This window comes from Coloeus monedula, assembly GCF_965178545.1.
Source record: "Coloeus monedula genome assembly, chromosome: 10".
In the NCBI taxonomy this organism is placed as follows: Eukaryota; Metazoa; Chordata; class Aves; order Passeriformes; family Corvidae; genus Coloeus; species Coloeus monedula.
In genome coordinates this window covers 26,302,321-26,325,281 of record NC_138790.1, presented here as the reverse complement: position 1 = coordinate 26,325,281, position 22,961 = coordinate 26,302,321, and the positions used below count along the sequence as shown (strand labels likewise).

Below are 22,961 nucleotides of genomic sequence, written 5' to 3'. Positions count from 1 at the left end.
GCACGTCAGAACATGTCAGCTGTCAGTGCCTGGAGAGGAGAAGCTGCATCTCACGAGGGGAAATAAACCTGGGTATTGCTCTGCTAGGGTTTTGAAAAGAAACAAGTGTGGTGTTTTGCAGCTTTTGTACTTGGGATGTGTGGAGCCAGAGAACAGCTAGGGCCAGAAGGCCCCTCCAGAGATGCCCTCACCCAGCCCCAGCTCTGACACTGCAGTTGCCCATGACCCCTTACACAAGAGCCACTGCAGGGCACAGCGCTGCACACATCTCTGTGGCCAGCTTGCACCAAAGCAAGAATTTACTGAACTTTGAAGAACCAACTTGTACAAACCACCCTGAACATTCCAGTGCCCACAGCCCTAGAGCAGCTGCTGTGCTGTCACAGCCAGTGACTCCTGCAGCAACAGCAGGAACTGGTCAGACCCCTGGGGCCTCTGTGGCACTGCCAGGGGCCAGAGAGACAAGAGGTGAGGAGAAGGCACCTGCTGAACCCCTGTGGGGGGATGGCTGGTCCCCAGAGGGAAGGGGAGCGGTGGCTGGGTGTGTCCAGAGCCTTGGCAGCCCCAGCTCAGGCCCCGTGGCCCCAACCTGGCCCAGCACCCAGACAGCTGACCATGGGGGTGCCCCATGGCATGGTGGCTCCTCGCAGGGAAAAGCTGATCAATCCATGCTTGGTGTGAATGGCTGAGTTTTGACACCCAGCAGAGCCCTGCTTTACCCACGTCAGAGTGAACACAGCTTGCGTTTGAAAAGAACTTTATTTAAAATCAGCGATTATACAGACTTCCCCCGCCACCCCTCACAGCACACGAGTGTCCCAGCACAAGGTCCCCGTGCCCTCGGGCAGCTCCACGCTGGGTGCGCTCAGGGCTGTGCTGGCTTACACCAGTCCCAATGATTCCATATGGAAATACAACGCGTACAAAAGATCTGTTCCTTCACAGCTAACAGGCATTTCATTAACCTCAACCGATTTAGTTTTCTATTATTTCTAATGTAACCAGACTTAAAATTTGTCTTCTACTAAGAAACCTGGAAAAAAGAAATCTTCCTTTAGCAACTGTGTGCACCAGCAGAGCAATTCCCACCACCTTTGTCACCACGCAGACAGCGAGAGCCAGCAGGAGTCAGGGCCATCAGCAGGGAAATATGATCAATAGCAGCATTTTCCATGTGATCTCAAGTTACAGTCATCTACAGAAGAAGGAACTGTGATCACCAGTAGGGAAGCAGTTAAGTACTGGATCCACTGTTAAAAAGAAATCGAGTTGAAAGCAAGTTTTATCTTAAATAGGATTAAATATATATTGCAAGACACACCACACTCTGCAGGGGCTGCACATATAGAAGCAGAACTGTGGGCAGGGGGGCAGCATGTGTCCCCCCTCCCCCAATATTCCCACACAACATCATCAAATTTAAAAACTATCACCACTTGTTGAAAGTTGAAAGTTGTCCAATAAGTATTTACAGCCCAGGCACGGCCAGGAGAGGCACGGGGAGCCGCAGGTCTGGCCGCGGTGCTCCCACAGTCCATGAAGCTCCAGCACTGGGTCCTGCCAGGAGCAGCCGCTGCCCGGCCGTGCCAGTTCCTCACTACCCCACTACCCCTACACAGACAAGCATTTTGCGTGGATTACGACAAAGCCACAGGCGGTGCCGTGGTGTGAGGACGGGTGCGGCCATGCTGCAGTGGGACTAGCCTACGCACACACGGAGGATGCACGGCGGGGACTGCGGAGAGACTCCTCGGGAACATGCTGCACAGTCGGGCTCCAGCCACTACAAGAATCCTGGCTTCCAGCGTCAAATAAAACCACTTCCAGCTATACAGCAGAGGGTGACACTGATCTGGGACCGGTGTTTACAACAGATGTCAGTTCCTACGGACCTACGTCGCATATAGCTCCACGTATTACAGAGACCAGGCTGGATCTTCAGCGAATAAGTAGGTCTACGATTGTAGATCAACAATAGACTTTTATTGCTTTATACATGTGGTGCTGTTCAAGGCACTGTGGCACGGGCTAGAAAACTCGGAATGACTCGTGAAGGGACCTGGAATGCGACACGGCCGGTGCCGCGCGCCGCTCCTCGGCATCTGCCGCGGCGGCCGGGGCCGGCGGGCCATGGCCCGGCAGCGGCCCCTCACATGCCCATCCGGATGCTCTGGATGATCTGGAAGATGGCTGCAAGAAAGCGGAGAGGGGAGCGCTCGCCGGGCAGCGCCCGCAGCGAGCTCAGGGGACCCGAGCGCCGCCGGGGCCCGGAGGAGCAGTGCCGGGGCCCGCAGCCGCCACCGGGGCCCGGAGGAGCAGTGCCGGGGCCCGCAGCCGCCACCGGGGCCCGGAGGAGCAGTGCCGGGGCCCGCAGCCGCCACCGGGGCCGAGCCGCCCGCGCGCGGCCGCTCACCTGATCCGCAGACCACGAAGATGAACAGCGCCAACAGCCAGGGCCCGACCGACGCCTTCTCCTCCGGGGCCGTTCTCTGCGAGCACAGCACCGCCGTCAGCTCAGCACGGCACGGCACGGCACGGCCCGGCCCCGCCACCCCCGCCCGTGCCCGTGCCCGCCCGGCCCGGCCCGGCCCCGCGCACCGAGGTCTTGGCGACGTTCCCTCGCTGGGTGATGTTCTTGCTGTGCTTCTCGTTGGCCATGCGGATGCGCTGCTTGGCCACCATGTCCGCGCTCGGCCCGGTCCGGCCCGGCCGCCGCTGCCGCGTCAGCACCGCGCGCTCCGCACGCCGGGAGCGCGCCGGGGGCGGAGCCCGCGCGCGCCAACCCGCGCACGCGCCCCCGGGCCCCGCCCCGCCCGCTAACGTGGCGCGCGCTGCGGCCGCTGCGCCGCCGCTAACCCGGAACCGGAAACAGCGCCCCACCGGCCGCCCCAAGATGGCGCCGCCCACGCCGCTGCTCGCAGGTGCGTCGGACCCGGGCGGCGCTGAGGTCGGGGCTGGGCTGCGCCTCCGGTGCCCCTCCGGTGCCCGCCGGCGTCCGCCCCGCGTCCCCTCCCCAGCGTGCGCTGCCGCGGCGTGCCCGAGTCCGGCCCCGGTCCTGGAGTTGTTGACGATACCGCTCCCAGCACTGGTCAGGGCTCTCCGGGCTCTGTGCTGGCTCGGCCCGGGGCTGGGGCGCGGCCAGGCCCTCCTTTGGGGTGCCGCTGCTCACCCCGGCCCCCCGCCCGCGCGGCCTCCCGGCTGCCGGCCTCCCCCGCGCCCCGCGGGAGCTCTCGAGGCTGCGTGTCGGGGCTTCGTTCTTCAGCCGCGGACGATTGAGTCGCGGGGTGCCCGGGAGCGTTCGCGGGGGCGGGTCGGTGCTGGAAACGCGGCGGCCCTGTCCCGCTGCCCCGGGCGCTGAGCCCCCCGGCGGCCCCGGCACCGCAGCACGCGGGGGCCGATCCAAGGGGCAGGGAGCGGCTCCCGGGAGCTCGGAGCCCACTGCGTGTCCGCTGCCGTTCGTGGGCTTTGCACTGCAGTTTGTGAAGCTCCTTTCAAAAGTCGTATTCCTTTCCAGTATTTCACTGTTTAAACTGTCCCTAACATAAGGAATGTGTATTTTCCTTTTCTGGATCTGTAAGCTTTAAACACCAGCATATTTCCCCTCCCTCGGGTCTGTGGGGGCTGCAGTTGTTCAGGGTAGATTTTGGGCTGCTCACTACTGTCTGTTGTAAATTTGGATCTTAATGGGGAGTCTGACGGAAGAGCTGGGGAACACGTTCCAGACAGGGCTGCGCAGCTCGGGGGTCGCATTTAAGGTGTGTTAAAAGGTTGCCTTAGGCTCTCTCGGGGCTGTGGTGTACACGAGCCCTGGGAAGTTGCATTTAGTCATGATAAAAACTGTTTTACTTTGAGACTAGGTCCAGAGGCTCTGGATCCCCATCCTGGGGGTTCCTTGCCCCCTAGCCAGGCACAATCCTACAGAGGGTGTTGCTGAAGGAGGAATGGGATGGGAGCTCCAGGGGTGTGTCTTGGTTATGTCTTGGAATTCCCTTACAGCAAGCATGGGAAAGTGTGCGCACGTCTCAGGGCTCACAAATTAGAAAAACGTATGCTTTGGACAATTTTCTGCATCTGAAATGAGTTATTTGTTTCTTCTTGCAGTGAGAGGGTCCGAAGGGCTGTATATGGTGAATGGGCCCCCCAGTTTCACAGAGAGCGCAGCATTCCAAAGGTACTGGTGTCAGTGGCACAAAAGGAATAGTTTTCTGAAAAGAAAAGTAGACTCCGGACTTGAAAAATGTGTGAATATAAGTGAATTCAGAAAATTGATGGTTTGGAAGGCTTTGCACCTGCCTGAGCACTGCCAGGTGCAGGTGATAGTCCCTGAGCAGGGACTGCACTATGACACAGGGCTCCTCAGGAGCACAGCAGGCAATCTGTTTCATTTTTGTTAAAAAAACCTCAACTATGGCACTGTTGAATACTCACGTGCATTTCTTATTTCTTTAGGGATTCTGGAAAAAACTGCAAAGCTGTTGCTTTTAGCACGGATGGCTCCCTCTTTGCTTGGTGCAATGGAGAAAAGTGGGTGTCTTTTATCATCCAATTTTTAGCTTGTATGAAATAAACAGGATCAGTTATGCTTCATTTACTCTTGTCCGTGTAAAGATGATTGCTGTTAATGCAAGTGTTTGCATGTACATTTTAAATGCAGTTTATTGTTATATTAGTGGCTTTGTTTTCTGACTATCAGATGAAATATTTGCTGTTCTTCTCTTATTTATAATGCACCCATTCCCATGCAATCTGGGTATGCTTTCGTGGTTTGGTTGTTTTTCTTATTCATGGCTCCCAGTACCTGGTCTCTGGGATTAATCTGTTAGTAAAGTCCACAGAAAATAATGAATCTATACACCTTGTGAACGTTACAAGGTTCCTTTCTTATAGAGCAGGTGCATTATAGAGTTCATTCTCTTGTTTAGAGCTTATGTGTTGCAGACAAAAACATGGGTTATGTTTTGACCAGTGGTCACTTTTGGTTTCTGTCATGCTTGGGTGTCTGGTTTTAAAATGTGCTCTTGGAAAGATTTAGTAAAAACAAGAGGGGGGAAAAAAGCTCTTCTAATTCTGTTATATTGGCCAAATTTGGGGCTGATCTAGAAGAGTCAAATACTTGAACAATTCTCTCAGCTATTAATTAACTATTGTAAGTGTGTTTTATTGAAATAGCATCTTTTGGTTCCAGAGTAAATGTTGTTAATGTCACCAGAGCTGAGTTGCTGCATTCCTTTGATCTCCCAAAGACAGTCTGTCTTGAATTCTCGCCAAAGAATAATGTTCTGGCAACGTGGCAGGCCTATGCAAGTGAGTATTGTACCAGCTGGGGAAGCACAGGGTTTGTGCTTGTCTTAAACCATGTCTGGATTAGTACCTGACTCGTCTCTGTAGTGCATTTATTGGCTAAATGAGCAGTACAGAAAGGGTACAAAAAGTTCTGTGGGCAGTCAGGAAGACGGTGGAGGAGGGAGGGAGGGAGGCCATTGTTCGAGAGCAGCTGGTGTTGGCCATCCTTACAAACGCTCTGTCAGAGTGCACGTGCTCGTAGTTACTCTGTCAGTAGTCACATGTTTTCTAAACTTTGGGAAGTGGTCATGGTGCAGTGTGCTGTGCAGGCAGCTTATGTTCTTGGGTAGGCAAGGGAGATTGTACACTGTCTTGGAGTAGTTGTGTCCTCCCCTGGTCCCCCTGGACTGGAGTGTTCTCCATGTCCAGAACTTTATTCCCTCCTCTGCATCCCTGAAGGGGTTTGAGTTCCTGATTCTGAGAGCTGCAGTCCTGTCTGAGCCACAGATGGTGTAAATGCTGCCTTTGGGGGGGAAGAGCTGGGCAAGGCTGGGCCTTGGGAACTGGGCAGGCTGTAGGGAAACTGGGAACCGGGACAGGTGGTAGGATAAGAAAAGGTAGCACAAGCTGTGGGCTGTAAGTGAGCTGTTCTGGGTCTGCCATAAATCACTGACAGCAATAGGCAGGCTGTGCTATCCAAGGCAAGGAGGAGAGTACAGACAGTTTACAAGCAGCAGAACCATTTTGCACTGCTTGCAGAGACAGCTGTGACTGTGGTGGAATGGACCAAATCACCTCATTCTTGTGAGAGCAAAACATTGGAGTGGAGAACATGCCTCCATTGTTTTCCATGTGGATGGGTTTTGGTTTGGATTAAAAAGCTGTGTAGGTGGTGGTGGTTGCAGCCTTGCAGTGGGGAGTAGAAACCCTACGCCTCCCAATGTGAGTTCTTTCTGAAAACAGACTGAGGTTAATAGGTACAGCAGTCAGCATTCATGGGTTTGGTCCCTCAGGGACAAAAGCTGCATGCTTGCGAGGAGTTTGGGTGCTAGCAGAACCGTGATGTCGGGGTGAAGCAGATTTAATCCTCAAAGACCACTGTGTTTTTTTGCAGCTGCTAAGGATGGCACAGCAGGGGTGCCCAACCTGCAGCTCCATGATCTGAGAACTGGAAAATGCTTAAAGTCTTTTATGCAGAAAAAGATGCAGAACTGGTAAATAAGCTTTCCAGATGCTAATTGTTTAAAAAGAAATGTGGTTTTCAAAATCTGATCCAGGTAAATGGAACTGTTAGTGTGGTGTTGGCTTTCAAACCAGTGCCTGCTGCTAACTGAAAACCAGCATCTGTGCTTGTGAGTGTCTGTATATAGTTCATTGTAAATTCACTCTCACTTTGCACCACAGAGAGAAGCTGGGCAGACAATAACCAAGTGCACTTATGTGCACTTTTTTGGTATGCAGTTGTCATTTATCCACATTAAACGTATTATGTTTGAACTTCCTGGGCTTTAAAAATGGGGAGAAACAATTCTGGAGTGCTAATGTTGAGCATCATTTTGTGTTTCTGACTTTTCCCGTAATATGCAGGAGTCCTTGCTGGGCAGATGATGAAAGCATTTGTGCCAGGAATGTGAACAATGAAGTGCACTTCTTTGAAAACAACAACTTCAGTACGCAAGTATTTCTCTATATTTCGTTCCTTCTATAAATGCTGCTTCTTTTGAGGGGTGGTTTTTGTTTTCAGCTTTTTATTTGTTTCTTCTTTTGCTTGCTTTTTATTTTAAATATTGCCTACAATCTATTTCAGTTTGGAATCCAGAATCATTATGCTTTAATGAAGTGTGTTTTCACTTTCTTATTTATCTTTTCACTGACTTACATGGTATGAAATGCATCTGATTCTCAATTAAAGAGGCCTGATTCCATATTATTTCTCATTTAAAGAGATCCAGGAAATTGATGTTAGAAAATGTGATCTGTGATTACTTCCTTGGGTTGTGCATATTCTGTCAATAGACTGTTAAAAATGGCTCATTAAAAAATTGATGGCAAAAATTAAATAGTGAAGCCTGAAGATTTTTACCAAGGAGATTTACTGTTGGTGGTAGAGTATCTGGAGTCAATAGATGTTGAAAAGGGAAAGGGGAAGAAAAAAGTAGAAAGATAAAAATTAATTAGAACAAAAATGTAAAGGAATTAAAGAAAATGGATGGGAGAACAGCAGTGTGTGGTTTTAGTTTTGCGTTCTTAGTTTTGTTTTAAATATAACGTTGATACAAGAATTAAGGCTATGAGAGATTGAGTTTCCTGAGAATTAGCCCTGCTGATGTTAACCAAGCTGCGGGAAGCAGGGAATGTCAGCCTCAGCAGGACATCTGCTGGCAGTACTCATTCCCGGCTGCAGTGGAGCTGCGGGGTGATTCTGTTCCCATCAGCTGTTTGTGGGAAGAGGCAGTGTTGAGCCCAGAGCAGGCCTCTTGAGTGCTTCCTGTTGGGAAGAGTTTTCCCATGAAGGTTTGAGGGGAGGGCCCTGCCTCTGTGTAATGGCAGCGAATGGGACTGAATCCAGCACAGATAAGGTGAAGAATATGTGCTTCAAAAGCAAGCTGTGTTCACCTCGGGTTCAGAGGCTTCCTTTGCTTTTTGAACTTCCAAATACTAAATGCTGGGTTTCAGACATAGGGTTGATTCAACTTGGTTTTTTAGATAAAATTATGTGGTGAAATGGGAAAATAATGGTTGTTTGCCTAGAAAAAGAGATCCTTTATGATTGTCTTTACTGGTCTGTGTTATCCAGGATGCAGCCCCATAGAAAGGTGTGGTTAGGTCATCCAGGTAATGTGGTTTGTCATTAACATCACATATCTGTGGCCTTTTTCTTGGCAGATACCATTGCAAATAAACTGCATTTGCAGAAGGTCAGTGATTTCGTGTTGTCCCCAGGAGCACAGCCAAGCAAGGTACTTCTGCTCCAGCTTCCAATCCTTTTCTTGGTTTTCTTAAAAAAAAAAAACAAAAAACAAAAAACCAGACTGTGATTTTAGTACAGTGTGCTGGTAGTAATGATGCCCTGTGCTACCAAGGCTTTAACTCGCAGTGAAATCTTGTGGCTGTTTCAGGTTGCTGTGTATGTCCCAGGCAGCAAAGGTGCTCCATCCTTTGTCAGGCTCTACCAGTACCCCAACTTCGAGGGCCCGCAGTCAGCACTAGCCAACAAAAGCTTCTTTAAAGCTGACAAGGTGACAATGCTATGGAACAAAAAAGGTATAACAGCTGTGTACTGAAACTTTTATACTGTGCTCATTTTGGATTGACTTACTTTGTTTACTGTGTGGGGTTTGTGTTTAATTTGCATATGCAGATAAATCCTGAGGGCAGCCATTAATGCCTTGCTGGGGTGCATTTCTGCACACCCTGGAGTGCTCAGCACTTTCCTGTGACTTCTGTGATTTTATATGTTGCAATTGAAAATATTCTATGCATGCTGGTAAATTTTGCAGTTGAATAACAAAATCCTATATAATTTTGCATTCTTTGTCAATAATACATTTAGATTGTAAACATAAGAACACTTCATGCCATGGTATAATCTTAATGTGTAGAATTATCTGTATGCATAAATATCACAACTGGGGTGAGCCGACAGGCCTCTGTGCTTTGCTGTTTGTTAGCAGTGAGCTGTTTCAGAATGGTTTTGTACAAATCATTTTACTTCAACCCACATAGTTTGGAATACAAGGAAGGTGTTACACACGTGTAGAAACCGTGCACGGAGGCTGTGAGAGATGGGAAAGATTGATGTCTCAAGACATTATGGGGTGCATGTGTCTGGGGGAAGGGGCAGGTTGGGCCTTGCCCTGGTGACACCGTGCCCTGCTCCGTACCCCCCAACAGGGACACAGCTTTGAATACAGAAGATGTTGATGAAATATTTTATTCAAGGACTGATCAGGATGTTTGGTTTCTGCTGTAGTTTAATTTTTTTTTAACTGCAAAGGATGTTCACTTGCTTGTGATCTTACAGTGAATTAATAGACTGAGCTTACATTTTCCATCTGACAAAGGAAGATGTTCAGTCCTTTCGGGTTAGCATTTAGGAAAAACTCAATTCAAAAGAGGAATGATACCAGCACTATTACACAAGCAACCGGTAGGAATTCATAGCGGAGCTGATTTCGCTTTGTCTGTGGTGTTCTGTGCAATGGCTGGTGTGGGTTGCAGTAGCTGTGCTGCACTGACTGTGTCTGTTCACAGCCACGGCCGTGCTGGTGATCGCCAGCACCGAGGTGGACAAGACCGGGGCATCGTACTACGGCGAGCAGACGCTGCACTACGTGGCGGCCAACGGGGAGAGCGCCGTCGTGCAGCTGCGTGAGTACCCCTGCGGCTGCTGCTGCAGGCTTGGGAGTGTAGTGATCCGATCTGTAAAACAAAATCCTCTGAACAAAAAATCCTTCACTGCTTGTTTGGTTTTTTACCTCTGCAGGAAGATGTTGCTTTTTTCTGGGTTGGCTTGTGTTTTTTTTTAATAGCTGAATTTTCTTACCTTACCGTCTTAATGTCAGTGGCAGAGACCAAACACTTCCAGTTAATAAATACTGATAATTTGCTTGGGAAGGTGTTTCAAGTGCACAGGGAGGGAACTCTGCCCGTTTGCTGAGGAAAGACTTGGACAATGGAGCCAGGTTGATGTCTGAGAATCCATAATGGGCAGGAAGTGCGTCACCAAACAGAATAATCCTACCTGCACTTTTACACATGCAAGATACTGTTACTCAATGAGCCAGGGCAGAGTGAGAGCAATTTTTTGGTCTGTTGGAAAATAGAAGTCCTTTATTTTGTATTGTAAAATTGAAAGTGTTTTAAGACATAAAAATGACATGTTGGGGAGCAGCAGATGAATGTGCCTAATTCCAATGTCTAGTTTGAACTGGAAGTCCATGTCTTAATTTGCCCTGTAGGGGGTGTTTTTTCCTTCTCTCAAGCTGTTGCTATTGTGTGCAAACATCTGGCCTGTTTGGGATTGTAGAGGCTGGTTTGTTGGGAATGCTTGTGAGCACTGGGGATGGGGTGACATGGACTATCTTTGCTGGAGGTGCTGTGAATGTAATTTCTCTTCCATAACAGTGCTGACTGGGAGCATCTCCAGTTTGCCTCCGCTGCAAAACTTTTGGACAAGTACTGGGCCCCATTTCCCCTGATGTATAACTTCACTGGGGAAGGAGAATTGGGGTTATGACTCAGTATATAGAATGTCTTTGGGACCACTTTCCTGGCTTGAGAACACTACTTGTTTAACTACATACTTACTAAAACATTCTTTATTTCTACTGCATCTGTATTTAACAGGAAGTTTACCATTGCTTTTCATTTAATTTAGCTATTCCTTTTCAAGGGAAAGCCCAAACTTTGGTCTGTTTCATAAAAGTCCTTTTTTCCAATAAAAGCAAGTGGTGGGCACTTGGAGTGAGAGGTGCCTCATTCCTTGTGAAGTTGCATGTTTTTTAAAGTACAGTTTTGAAGCTTTTTTCCACACTGGCATTTGCATAGGGCTTTTCATTTTTGACTAAGACGTGGTGCTGTTGCAGGCTCTGGCAGAGCTGTGAAGCCTGCTTTGAGCTGCCCTCATCTTTCCAGCTGCTGCTGTCACCAAATGTCATTTTCTGTCACACCTCTGTATCTGAGCTGCATTGGGTTAGTGTCACTGAAAAGGTTACGAAGGGGACACATAGTGTGATTATACATCCTTGTTTCTAAAGATAATGAGACTTCAGAGTGACAGCAAGCACAAACCATTTAACTCAGTTTGAACATTTTGCATCAACTCTGGATATAAGGATTCAGTAATGCAATTGGCATTTATCTGAACGATGGGTAAAGATACCCAGATGATGAAAAGTTATAATGGCCTGTGGTTTGTATTTACCCCTGGATATTTTACCTGAGTTTTCATAACTAATACATCATTCTTCAGTATCTCCTAATGTTCCAACCCCCAGAATAGCTTCTGGCAGTACCAAGTTTTGATCATTATGTGTAAAGCCATTTTTGTGTGCTCACTCACATTAAAATCTGACTTATAAAATATTGTGCATGGGCATGGGCCAAAGAGAACTCAGGTCACTATTGCTTGCCTCTACAAAGCTGAGCTACACAATATGTCTTACATTAAAAGAAGATAAACTGTTATCCAGCTGGTATAAAACTCCTGTTTTTGCAGGTTTCCAGTGGGACAATTTGAGAAGGTCCTGAGGTCATACTTGAGGAAAAAAATTACGGATTTTTTTTACATGTCAAGCTATACTTACTGTTAAAGTGTTGGTGCTGACCGTACAGAGGTAATTTGGAATGGCTGCAGTTATTGTTGCAAACTGTAACTGAAGTTATCAGAAGATACAAGGTTGTTTTTCCCTCTTTTGTTAGTAGAATTAATTTTCACTGTCAATAATTAGAATACAGCATTTTAGCAAAGCATGAAGAATTGTGATGGTTTTTATTCTGTCTTGCTCTGAAAAAAATGCAATCTCCCAACAGCTGCATGTTTTTCCTTTTCCTTTAGCAAAAAATGGCCCTATTTACGATGTTTCCTGGAGCCCCAATTCTGCGGAGTTCTGTGCTGTGTATGGTTTCATGCCTGCCAAAGCCACAGTTTTTAACCTGAAATGTGACCCTGTGTTTGATTTTGGTACCGGGCCTCGCAATGCTGTCTACTATAGCCCCCACGGACACATCCTAGTGCTGGCAGGGTTTGGAAACCTCAGGGGACAGATGGAAGTGTGGGATGTTAAAAACTACAAACTCATTTCCAAACCAGTGGCCTCGGATTCCACATACTTTGCTTGGTGTCCCGATGGGGAGCACATTGTGACAGCCACGTGTGCTCCCCGGCTCCGGGTCAGCAACGGATACAAGATATGGCACTACACGGGCTCTGTGTTGCACTCCTATAAGGTCCCATCTGGCGAGGAAATGTGGCAAGTGTTCTGGCAGCCCTTCCTGGATGGGGTGTTCCCGGAGAAAGCGGTGAAATACCAGGCAGTTCCCAGCGAACTGCCCAGTGCTGAGCCGAGGCCTGCGCAGGCGTACAGACCTCCTGCCCTGAGGAACAAACCCGTGACGAGCTCCAAGCTTGTGAGTAGCAGTGTCCTGCGGGAACTGACCTGTTGTCTCGTGTCTGTTTGGAGCTTGGCCTCACGTATGTGTGTGTTTTTGAGGAGGTACATGAGAGGAGTAACCAGGTTGACAGCACTGTGGGGGTTTGGAGGGGTTTTGGTAACCTTCTTTGGTGTTTTGCTCACAGTTTGCAAGAATGTATGCTAGAAAGCTCTCATCTCTTTGGCCCAAGTACTGTCCTTCCACAAAGCATTTGCAAGCTTTTGTAATACTCTTTGCAGTGTGCACTGAAACACTAAACTCCAGGTGTAGCTTGTGGTGAAATTGAGTGCTCTGGTTAGGACAGAAGCCTCTGATATGGATGACTCGACTTACCAGTTCTGACCCCAGCCAGCCTGGGCCTTGACTGGCCTCCCAACAGCCATTCTTGTTTGGTTTTTTTTATAAGGTAAATTTATTTTTTAGAAAGAGATTGGATCATTAGCAAGTCATCTGCAGCTTAAACACATTTCAGTACAGTGACCTACTTGTATAATTAGTTTCTTTCTACAAGTTTTCAAAGTAGGCTGAGTAGCAACTAATTCCAGTTAACAGCTGCACCCTTAATGTTTGAGTCACAGAGAGCTTTGACTTTGAGCCTGGTGCTTTTGCAGGAGACTCAGCCTGTGAGCAGTCTGTTAGCCATGCTGAGGGCTGCTCTCGCAAACCATGTGAGCAGAGGGAGTAGGGAAAAGATACATTCAGTAAAATAATTCTGTTTACTTATATGGGCAAAAAATCTTGTCACACGCATTAAAACAATACGGTGCCACAGTTGAGAGTTATCTTAAAAACACTGAAAAAAACCCCTTCTCAGCCCCCACTGCCCCCCAAGAACCCCCCTTTTTCCCTCCCAGCGCTCAGCCTTCCTCTCTGATCATCAAGAGTTTGAGTTAAAAAGCTGTCAAGAACAGCAAAATGCCAGGCTTCAGTCATTTTGTGCTAAATCATTCCTCTTGTATTTTATTTTATTTCCTTCCTGAGACAGAAAACATAATGATTTTGTTATTTTATCAGAAATCTATGAAGTCATTAGGGCATACAGGGTAGTCCCATGGAAACTTGAGTGGATGAGTTTGAAACCCTTGTCACCCTTCTTTGGCTATTCCAAGGAGTGCATACTTTCCCCCCCACTTCCTTTCTTTCTTTTTTCCTTTTTCTTTCTGGTTCATCTTTGCATATGATGTCTTAGGTAGATTTTGGGGTTTCTGTGCCAACATGGAATATGGGGTTTTAACCATTTTGCATATCCTGCAGCATGAGGATGAGCCACCCCAGAACATGAAACCCCATCTGGGAAGCAGTGATAAGCCACTGTCTAAAACAGCTCTCAAAAATCAGAGGAAGCATGAAGCAAAGAAGGCTGCTAAACAGGTACTGCAACAGTCATTCTTGCAAGGATAATGTTAGTTAGTTTTCCCAAAGGGCAGTGGTCAGTCTCGGAGCAGTGACTTGTGCACTGAGAGCCCTCCACACGTGTCGCCTGTGTGGGACGGGCAGTTTCACCAGAGCAAAGCAGGAACAAAAGGGTGATTTAAAAGTAACACCTTTGGTGGGTTGCTGCAAATGTTAGCTAAAATCAGTGTGGAGACAAAGTGATTCTGACTTTCCATGGTCTGCAGGGTGTGTTTTGGTTGTAGTTGGGAGGTAAGAACAGACTGGGTGTTATGTGTTCCCAGCAGGTCAGGGCTGAGGTGTGTTTTTAGGGCAGACCAGAGGCAGCCTGTCTGTCACTTCTGGACTTAATATTCTTTGACTAGGTAGATAAAAGTCAGCTTTTGGTATTAGCCTTCCAATTTCTACAAACCTCTGAAGCAATAGTTTCTTTAAATGCTATTTTAAAATTTTTCTAGCACTGGTTTTGAGCCTTTTCTTTTGCTTCAGGGACAATGACCCAGTCTGCTTTGTAAAATATTTGTGTATGTGTTTGTCATATCACGCTTAAACTGATGTTTCCCTGTGCTGTGTGTGGTTGGGATCTTGAGGAAGTAGAAATTAAACAAGAAACACCATGTGAGCTGTTCCAGATAAGCCTTTGTCCATGGAAAGCAGATCAATAGATAATGCAGTACCTCTGAGCAAGTCATGCCCAGATTTTGGAATACACCAGTAAACTGGGGAAAGAAGAAATATTGAATGGATCCTCTTAAAGTGATTAAAGACATTTTTCATTCTGTTTGTAATCAAAGGTGTTTTCTAGCTTGTGTTTATGTGTCTACAGGAGGCCAAAGCTGATGCAAACCAAGGCCCTGCCCAGGACAAAACCCCACAGAATGCCCTGCAGAACGCTGTGCCTGCCATGACCACGGGAGATCCTGAAGTGGACAAGAAGATAAAGAATTTGAAAAAGGTGTGAAGGGATTATTTTTCTAACAGACAATAGATTTCTCCAAGTGTGGGTGTAAGGTGAGCTGAGTTCAGGAGGATGCACGTACATTCACAGTAATGTCCTGAATTTGTACCCACCTCCCTTTGCCCTCCCACCCTGTGCAGCAGTGGAGACCATCGTGTGCCAGGGTTCCTGAAGGTCCCATCAGAGGTGGCAGTACAGGGAGGAGTTTTTGAAACTCACCCTCAGGCTGTGACCGGGAATGCTGTGGAGGTGCAGCCAGTTCCCCAGCTGAGGGTCAGGGGGGCACTGGCAGGTGTTGGGGCTCAGACAGGAACTCTGTGGATTCTGTGGTTGTTGGGACCTGGATCTGGCAGGGAACAGTGCCTTGTGGTTTGCCTTGTGGCGTGAGTGCAAAGTTTATTGCCAGTCTTGAGAATGCTTGGATTAAGTAATTCCAGGATAGAAATTGTTTGGTTCTGGCTAGAGAATCTTTCCCATTTCTCTTGGCTGCCTCTTGCTGTTCATAGTCTCTGGATTAACATTCCAGGCTTTCTGAGGAAAATGTGTGGTGAAGAGGGATAGTGATAGAGTAATTTCCAAGTTTGGATCTCGCCCTTCAGTGAGACAATATGCCCAGTGTTTGTTTCAGAGATGAAGAAGTACTGCTGTTCTCTAGGTTTTGTTCTTTAAAGAAATGTCTGTTATGGGTGGGAAATTCTGGACTGAGCATCTGGAGATGCTTAAGGGATTGTGCCTTCCATAGGGACCTGCCTCCAGATACATCAGGCAATTGCAAGTGCAGCAACTTCTAAGACTTTTTTTCTATTCTTGTTTTACCAATATTTTTGTGTTAGAGTGGTTTTTTCTATTTTTTTTTTCCAGAAACTAAAGGCAATTGAGCAGCTGAAAGAACAGGCAGCTGCTGGCAAGCAGCTGGAGAAGAATCAGGTATGGTTGAGATCTGTACACTTTATTCCAGGTTCATTTTATAATAAGCTACATCTGTGACATTTTATGCTTTTCTGTTCTAGGTGGAGAAGATTCAGAAAGAAGCTGCTCTGCTTAAGGAACTGGAAGACCTGGAACTGGGTGTTTAAAACTTCCTTGAGCTCCAGCGTGGTGCTAACACAAAGTTCATGCAAAATATAGTTTGTTAAATATTTCAGCAAATGACCAAGGGTGTGAAAGTCCTCAGATTTGCTGCTCATTTGCCTTTAAAAAGAGTTTTCCTAAAGATTCTTGGACATGTTGAAGCTGTAAGCAAGTAACGAGTATCCCTCAGCCAGTTCTGCTGCTGTTCCAACGAGAAACGCGCTCCTTTTCTGAGAACATACTGCCTAAACCAGATTGTTTTTCGTTATTTGGGTGGGAGAAGGCAAGGCGATAGAAACGTTTGCTAGCTCTGTTCTATTTGAGGAGAGGTGCGGCCTTTACGCGGTGATGTGGGTACAATAAAGGCGCTTAGTGCGAGCGAGCGTTCGGGCCCTCTGTGACCGCGCGGGGGCGCCTCCGCCCACGTGACGCCGCTCAGGCCCCGCCCCCCGCCGTGCGCGTGCCCTTGGCGCGGCGGCGCGCGCGGTGCCTCAGCGGCTGCGGCGGCGAGATGCGAGCGGCGGGGCTGCGGCGGCTGCTGCTGCTGTTGCTGCTGGCGGGGCTGGCGGCGGCACCGGGCGGCGGCGGCGCCGCGGCGGCGGAGCAGGGCGGGCTGCCGGCGAAGAAGCTGCGCATGGCCTACGCCACCGGGCCGCTGCTCAAGTTCCAGATCTGGTGAGGGGCGCCCGCCAAGATGGCGACGGCCAAAATGGCGGCGTCCGCTGGGCCGTCGCCTCTCCCTCCCTCGGTCGTTTTTCTTCCTTTCCCTCAGCGCTGCGGCGGCCTCGCTCGCTCTTGTCGTCCGTGGAGGGGCCAACCCCGGGGCCGGGGGCCTCCCCGCCCTGGCGACCTGTCGGGGGGCCTGGCCCTGTTGGGGCGTGGGAGGTGGCACGGGCCTGCAGGCGGCGGCTCTCTCAGTGGGGCCCACTTTACGGCCACCCGCCATAAAACCGCGCTTTTCGGGCACGTTAATGCCGTGTGTGGCGTTGTGGTGGTGCGGAACTAACGTTTGGGAGGAATCGATGCCTTAGCAATGGCTGTAATTTTGTGTTTGTTTTGATGCAGTGCCCGTGTTGGAGTCGGGGCGCTCGGGTACCTTTGCACCATTTCGGGGGTGTTGCCGATGGTATCAGCAGCTCCGAGCAGGGCTGAGGCACCCCCGGCGCACGGACCTGTTTGGCTCGGGGAGAAAAAAAACTCAAGAGGCCCGGAGCGCTTGTCGCCACGATTCCCGGCCCTCGGGGTGGGCAGGGCCGGGCCTTGTGACTCTACGAGGCACTGCAGAAGTGCTCAGGGGAAAATGCTGGGTTTGAGGTCTTTAGCGGTTTTACCGCAGTTTTTATAGAGACGGCTGCTGAGAGACGACGCAGAGGACAGCTCAGGAATATTTAACTCCTGCAGTTCCCGTGTCGTGCTGACACAGGGATGGCTGGGAGCAACATTACCTGTTTGGGCAGTCCTGGAGAGGACGGCTCTGTGTGAATTTTTTTTTTTTTTTTTTTTTTTTTTTTTTTTTTTTTTTGGCAGAGAGGAAGGGGTTGCTTCCACCGACTTCCTACATTAATCCTAATTTAATAGATTTTTCCAGGGGAAGGGAGTGATTTGATGCCCCGTGGGTGTTTCCAGAGCTCTGTGTCTGTGCTGGGATGTGGGGCAAACCCGTGTCACACCCAGGCCTTACCTCTTCGGGTTTGTGATGTGTAATTTCATTGCAGATCAGTTTTTCTCTGTGCCATAAAAAATTTTAGTTCTATTTTAACTTGAAGGGGTTATGAACAGAGTGAGGGCTGCTGAGCAGTGACTGTACCATGCAGCCCTCGAGCTGTGGTGACAATCCTGTCTGTGTTCAGTGTCTCCTGAGGCTACAGGCGGGTGTTTGAGGAGTACATGCGGGTCATCAGCCAGCGGTACCCAGACATCCGAATCGAAGGGGAGAACTACCTTCCTCAACCTATCTATAGGTGAGCATGTCACCTCATACTGTGTACTGTGCTTTCCAGTGGTAAACAGATGCATTTACACTGAAATAATGCTGAAAATACAAACCTAAGGGGATTTTCTGTTGGGATTACACACAAACGTGATTTTCTGCCTTCTAGGTAGCTGCCTTAGTTTTCCGTACAAGCATCACTATCTGGATATCTGTATGATGAGGCCTGTCATATCCAACCTAAAATATATTGTGTAACTCTTTTTTTGTCACAGTGAATTTTCCCAGCTATTCTTTGTGCTGTATCTGGACATAAATTCAATTTGTTGCTCAGGCTTATGCACTTAGTGACAAATCCCTGTAATGGGTTAAGGAGACAGAGGAAGGGAAAGTTCATTTTTAACATCTGAATCAGGGAGAGCTCACCTCAGGAAAGAGCCAGGGTGGCTTTTGCTGCAGCTGTGGGGGGAAAGTCCAAAGACATTCAGAAAAAGTCAAAATAGTGTTATTCCTGTTACTTAAAGCAGTGTGCCCACGCTGGAGAGTGATGCCATAGTTACTGGGTGGCTCCTGGAACACTCGTTAGCCCAATTTCTGGCAGGGTTGCAGTGGTGGGAGGCTGCAGGGCGCAGTGCCTTGGTGTGGGCTGGCTGTGGGGAGTTCTGCATCACTGGGAAATGCTCCACAAGAAGTGGTGCCCGTCACTTAAATGTGTCTCTGTAATATGGAACAGCTTCTTTAGAAATGGAATCTGTTGTGCACTTCAGGCATATATAAGTTGAAAGCAAAGTCCCATTTGAGGTCTGCTGAGGAACAAAAGAATCTGTCTGTGGTATACCAGAAGGTGTCTTTCTGGGGTGCCGTATGAAAGCAGGGCCTTATTGGGGGTGTTGTTAATGCGTGTTGCTTTTTTGTTTTGTTGGTTTGATTGGGTTTGGGGTTTTTCCACAGTGAGATAAACCCTCTTGGAAAGTTTTTTACTTCCTTTGAAACATTTGATTGTCAAAAGTCTCCTAGTGAAGTGAATTACAGTTGTGTATGGTGAAGTAGGAACTGAACCTTTCAGTCACTGGTGTGTGTCGTCTCCAACAGGCACATAGCATCCTTCCTGTCTGTCTTCAAACTAGTATTAATTGGCTTAATCATCGTTGGCAAGGACCCGTTTGCTTTCTTTGGCATGCAAGCTCCAAGCATCTGGCAGTGGGGCCAAGAAAACAAGGTAAGGGACGTACTACTTTTAGTCTGAAAAAGCAGCTTCAGAGTTACTTCATGAGGGTGTTCTGTGAGTCCCTCAGTTCTGACTGATTTACCTTTCATACACTACAGCCTTACAGTAGAATAATTCTTATCAGTTGTGCTTTATGCTTTTGACAAACCCAGGTGTGGTTTGGTGATCTCTTCACAAGCTACTGCTACTGCAGAGAGGCAGCTGAGGTTAATGTGCTGACAAAGATGATAAAAGAGTTTTTTATTTTTTAGGGCTCAAGAGTAGCATTTCAGGCCAGTGTTGTTGATGTTAAAATTACGGCTTCCCTTCTCTGTTGTCTCATAACTGTTTTGCAGTCGATGCTTCCATCAGACTCCTGATAGATTAGGCAGCAATTAGATGGGGGTTAGAAAAATGACGTTGAAATGTTGTGGGTGTTTTTGCAGAGCAGACTGACATGACATTGTGGGAGAATATCCCCGTGAGTCAGTACTGATGATGCCAGCAGATTCAGGGTGTTGTACTCTGATTTAGAGTAACCTTATTCCAGATTCATTCCACTAAACTAAAGTAATTTACAGACATTCATGCTGAGCTGCCCAGTGCCCTGGGTCTTTCACTGGCCAGTTTGAATGCCCAGAAGCTGTAATAATTCCAGTTGAATTAAATGGGCCAACTCTGTGCCTGGCTGGGCTGGCTGCAGTGTGTAGCTACTGTCCACATGCCAGGTTCTGTGGTGTTGCAGTGACCTGTGTGAGTGTGCCTGTGAACAGGGAAAGGAAATTAGAGAGGTGCTGGCAGTGAGGGAGGAGCTGCACTGCTGAAGACGCTATCCTTTCCTCCTGAGTCACCCATGCGCAGAGAAAATTCCACATGAAGAGCTCGGAGGCATGCAGGAGGGTCGGTGGTTCCCAGGCACATGTGACTGGCCTTGCTGTGCTGTTTGTGGCTGGGCCCTTAGCTCTGTGATCTGGAGATTGCTGTGACAGTGACAGGCTGTGTCTGGGAACGGCTGTGTTCCTATGTCACAGTGCCAGCCCCCTTGCAGCTGCCTGTGCTGGGTCCAGAGGTGTGCGAGTCAGATGGGTTCAGAGCTGGTTTGGTGCTTTCCTGGGGAAGGCAAGATGCACAGTCTGTGTAAAAGGAGGAAAGGGAGATATCTGTAGATGGGAACATTGCTTGAGCAATCACAGAGGGAGTTCAGAGATACCCATGAACATCCAGTGCTCACTGAGAGTGAACAGCAGGTGTGGCGGACATGGCTGACGTCTGTGTGGATCTCTGTTCCCTTCCAGGTGTACGCCTGCATGATGGTCTTCTTCCTGAGCAACATGATTGAGAACCAGTGCATGTCCACTGGGGCTTTTGAAATCACTTTGAATGGTGAGCTGAGACTTTGTTTGAGGGGTTTTACATGTACACATATGAGAGCTGTGGGGTGGGGAGAATGAGGGATCGGGTCAGGAAATTTGTGTCCCAAACGTGCTATGTGAAAATTGCCATCCATTTGGATCTTCACATGTTGTCTATCACAATAAATGATGAAAATAATAGAAATCTTACAAAGTAATTTATACAGATGTCAGATATTCTACAATAGCTCTGTAAAAACTAGAGGGATATTTGATCCTTTGGAGTAACTGTGTTATGTTCTTTCTTTGTGTGTGATGTGCATTAAACAAGAAACCATCAGCTATAGGGGCATGTACTCTCCAATTAGATGCTTTCCCTGTTTGTTCTGCAGCATGCTTTAGCCTTGGAATCCTAAAGAATCTGTTACTATTACTGGATTATCAGTGCCAGTGGACAACAGTACTGATTTTTCAGGTTGAGAGGAACATCAGTATATATTTTGTATCTCTCCATCCGTATGATACACTTCTGAATGGAAGCATTAGACACTCTACTCTCCTATTTGGGCTGGAGTTCAGCATAGCCAGAGGTTGGAAGCATCGTTGATTCACATGTTTTCCTCAACACAGATCAGTACCAACTCACACAGCTTCCTAGAGCTTCCCAATTCCATGTTTACACCAGCTCTGCCTGTTTTCTGATGCTCCCAGTGTAACGGTGCTTTTCTCCCCTCTGTGTGTTCTGCGCTAGATGTCCCAGTGTGGTCTAAGCTGGAGTCTGGTCACCTCCCTTCCATGCAGCAGCTTGTACAGATCCTTGATAACGAGATGAAGCTCAATGTGCACATGGAGTCAATGCCCCATCATCGATCATAGCCCCATTGATCAGCACTGAAACTTCTCGTAAGTCTCCCCCAGTCACCAGTGTGTTTACCCAGGTGAGACGGGCACACTGGAGACTGGATTTTAGGATTGTGTATTTGTTCAGGTAAATGTTTTTCTGGAGACCCAGCTCCCATGATGTTAAACTGCCATGTGTGGTGTCACAGAGGCTGTTTGGGTGGGAGGCTTTGGGATGTAGCTCATTCTGCCTCCTCAGAGCAGGAAGCTGGCATTCCACGAGGCAGGAGAAGGTGTGTTACTGCATGCAGAAGGCCTAATGTCAGTGAAGCACGTGGTGCAGAGATCAGAAACGCGCTGTTACGTGCCTTAGAACACCCTCTGCGCAAAGGATTAAGGTCTCCCTGGCTTTTAACCCAACTGAATTGCACAACCTTGGGGAACAGGATGCTGTCCTGTTCCTTCCATAATCCTGGAGAACAGAATACTGTCGTGCTCCTGTTGCTGTACTGCCCTGCCCCTCTGCAAAAGCTCCACAGCTTTTTGTAGCACAGGGTTCAGATCCTGTAGGTATTTTATGGCAAACCACTTCCATGTTCCTGTGTCACCTGCAGCTTTCAAAACACCTAGGTTACAATTCCCCATCTTGGGGCTGGCTCAGTGCAGGTGTGCAGTAGGCTCAGTGTGGGTGTCCCTGGCTCAGTGTGGATGTGCTGCTGTGGTGTGGGGGTGTTGCCAACTGTAACCCCAGTGTCTCTCTGCAGGCGTTGGGTGGTGGTTCCCAGGCCACGTGGTGCAGACCCATGAAGGCCTGCACTGAAGACAGATGCTGTTGGTGCAGGCTGGATGCCTCTCTTGCAGCCACGTTGTGCCTCCTGGACAAACACTCAATGAGCCCTGTTTCAGTGCTGGCCGGTCCACACTGCACAGCCACGAGTGCAATAATACTGTATAGTTTTTTTAAGACTTCATTCGACCAGTTCATAGATCAGCAATGCAGGCATTACTAATGGTAACTTATTTTATATTCATGTTTCACACAATGGCAGATTGAGTTGATACCTAATTTTTCCTTGGAAAAAGAGAAGTTTGTTTAATCTGTTGTATTTTATATGAATTTATGTTCTTTTTGTAGTTTAAAATGAAGTTATCGGAATGTCTGATATTGTCCTAAACTGTTGAGTAATTGATAGCTGTCTATCAAATCTCTCTGATGTGGTTAAAACAGGTTTGTATATTTCTCAAAATTTATGGCAGAGTCAAACAGTGCATTATATACTGAATTATATAAGGAAAATTATATGCGGAATAGTTACATCATTTGGTGACTTCAGTGAAAATTAAGATCAGCTACTCTTTAATCATGTGGGCCAGCTCCAGCAGTTTTTCCTTGGCCATTTGAGATGAGCTGGGCCTTCCTGCTGGCCTGAATTGAACCCAAGAACATTAATTGAAATAAAGAGTTCCCATTTCCTGTGTGAAGTACCTTGTTTGTCACTGATGAATATTCTTGGAACTGCAATTGAAAAACTGCATAAAAAGCTAACTTTCTAAAGTTAATGAGCTTGTATTTGTCATGTGTAAGCCCCTGAGAGCCTCCCATGATGGGAGGGGTACATGGAGCTTGGCCTTGTCCTTCAGGCAGCTGCCACAGTTCAGGTGTGGCCTCCCTGGGGGAAACTGGCCACGTGAACCCCAAGTTTCAAAGGCAGCTCTGAGAGCCTGGGAAGGTTCCTCACTGCTGAGTGCAGCACCATGGGCCTCTGAACACCC

At 48.0% G+C, this 22,961-nt stretch overlaps 3 protein-coding genes across 5 annotated transcripts; 2 read left to right on the top strand and 1 right to left on the bottom strand.

Annotated features, from left to right (window-relative positions):
- Positions 1-751: 751 nt before the first annotated feature.
- Positions 752-2,757, bottom strand: SERP1 (stress associated endoplasmic reticulum protein 1). Of its 3 annotated transcripts, none has more exons than XR_014226708.1 (4): positions 2,599-2,757; positions 2,414-2,489; positions 1,713-2,190; positions 752-1,250 (listed from the first exon to the last, which is right to left on the bottom strand). XR_014226708.1 is itself a non-coding variant. In XM_082288265.1 (3 exons), exons 1-3 carry the CDS (start codon positions 2,680-2,682, stop codon positions 2,150-2,152), a joined length of 201 nt encoding a protein of 66 aa, XP_082144391.1. In that variant the 5' UTR covers positions 2,683-2,757; the 3' UTR covers positions 752-2,149. The 3 variants fall into 3 exon arrangements, 1 of the variants encoding a protein (XP_082144391.1); XR_014226709.1 differs by having other exon boundaries at positions 752-1,195; XM_082288265.1 differs by having other exon boundaries at positions 752-2,190.
- Positions 2,758-2,879: 122 nt separating this feature from the next.
- Positions 2,880-16,229, top strand: EIF2A (eukaryotic translation initiation factor 2A). Its single transcript, XM_082287833.1, has 14 exons — positions 2,880-2,921; positions 4,102-4,171; positions 4,450-4,524; positions 5,186-5,304; positions 6,398-6,497; positions 6,871-6,953; positions 8,170-8,243; positions 8,403-8,547; positions 9,538-9,654; positions 11,843-12,414; positions 13,693-13,809; positions 14,657-14,785; positions 15,650-15,715; positions 15,799-16,229. Exons 1-14 carry the CDS (start codon positions 2,894-2,896, stop codon positions 15,862-15,864), a joined length of 1,761 nt encoding a protein of 586 aa, XP_082143959.1. The 5' UTR covers positions 2,880-2,893; the 3' UTR covers positions 15,865-16,229.
- Positions 16,230-16,339: 110 nt separating this feature from the next.
- On the top strand, positions 16,340-22,670 carry SELENOT (selenoprotein T). Its single transcript, XM_082287695.1, has 6 exons — positions 16,340-16,534; positions 17,710-17,820; positions 18,882-19,008; positions 20,292-20,379; positions 21,100-21,251; positions 21,953-22,670. The coding sequence occupies exons 1-5, from the start codon at positions 16,371-16,373 to the stop codon at positions 21,222-21,224; spliced, it is 615 nt and encodes a 204-aa protein (XP_082143821.1). The 5' UTR covers positions 16,340-16,370; the 3' UTR covers positions 21,225-21,251; positions 21,953-22,670.
- Positions 22,671-22,961: the final 291 nt, after the last annotated feature.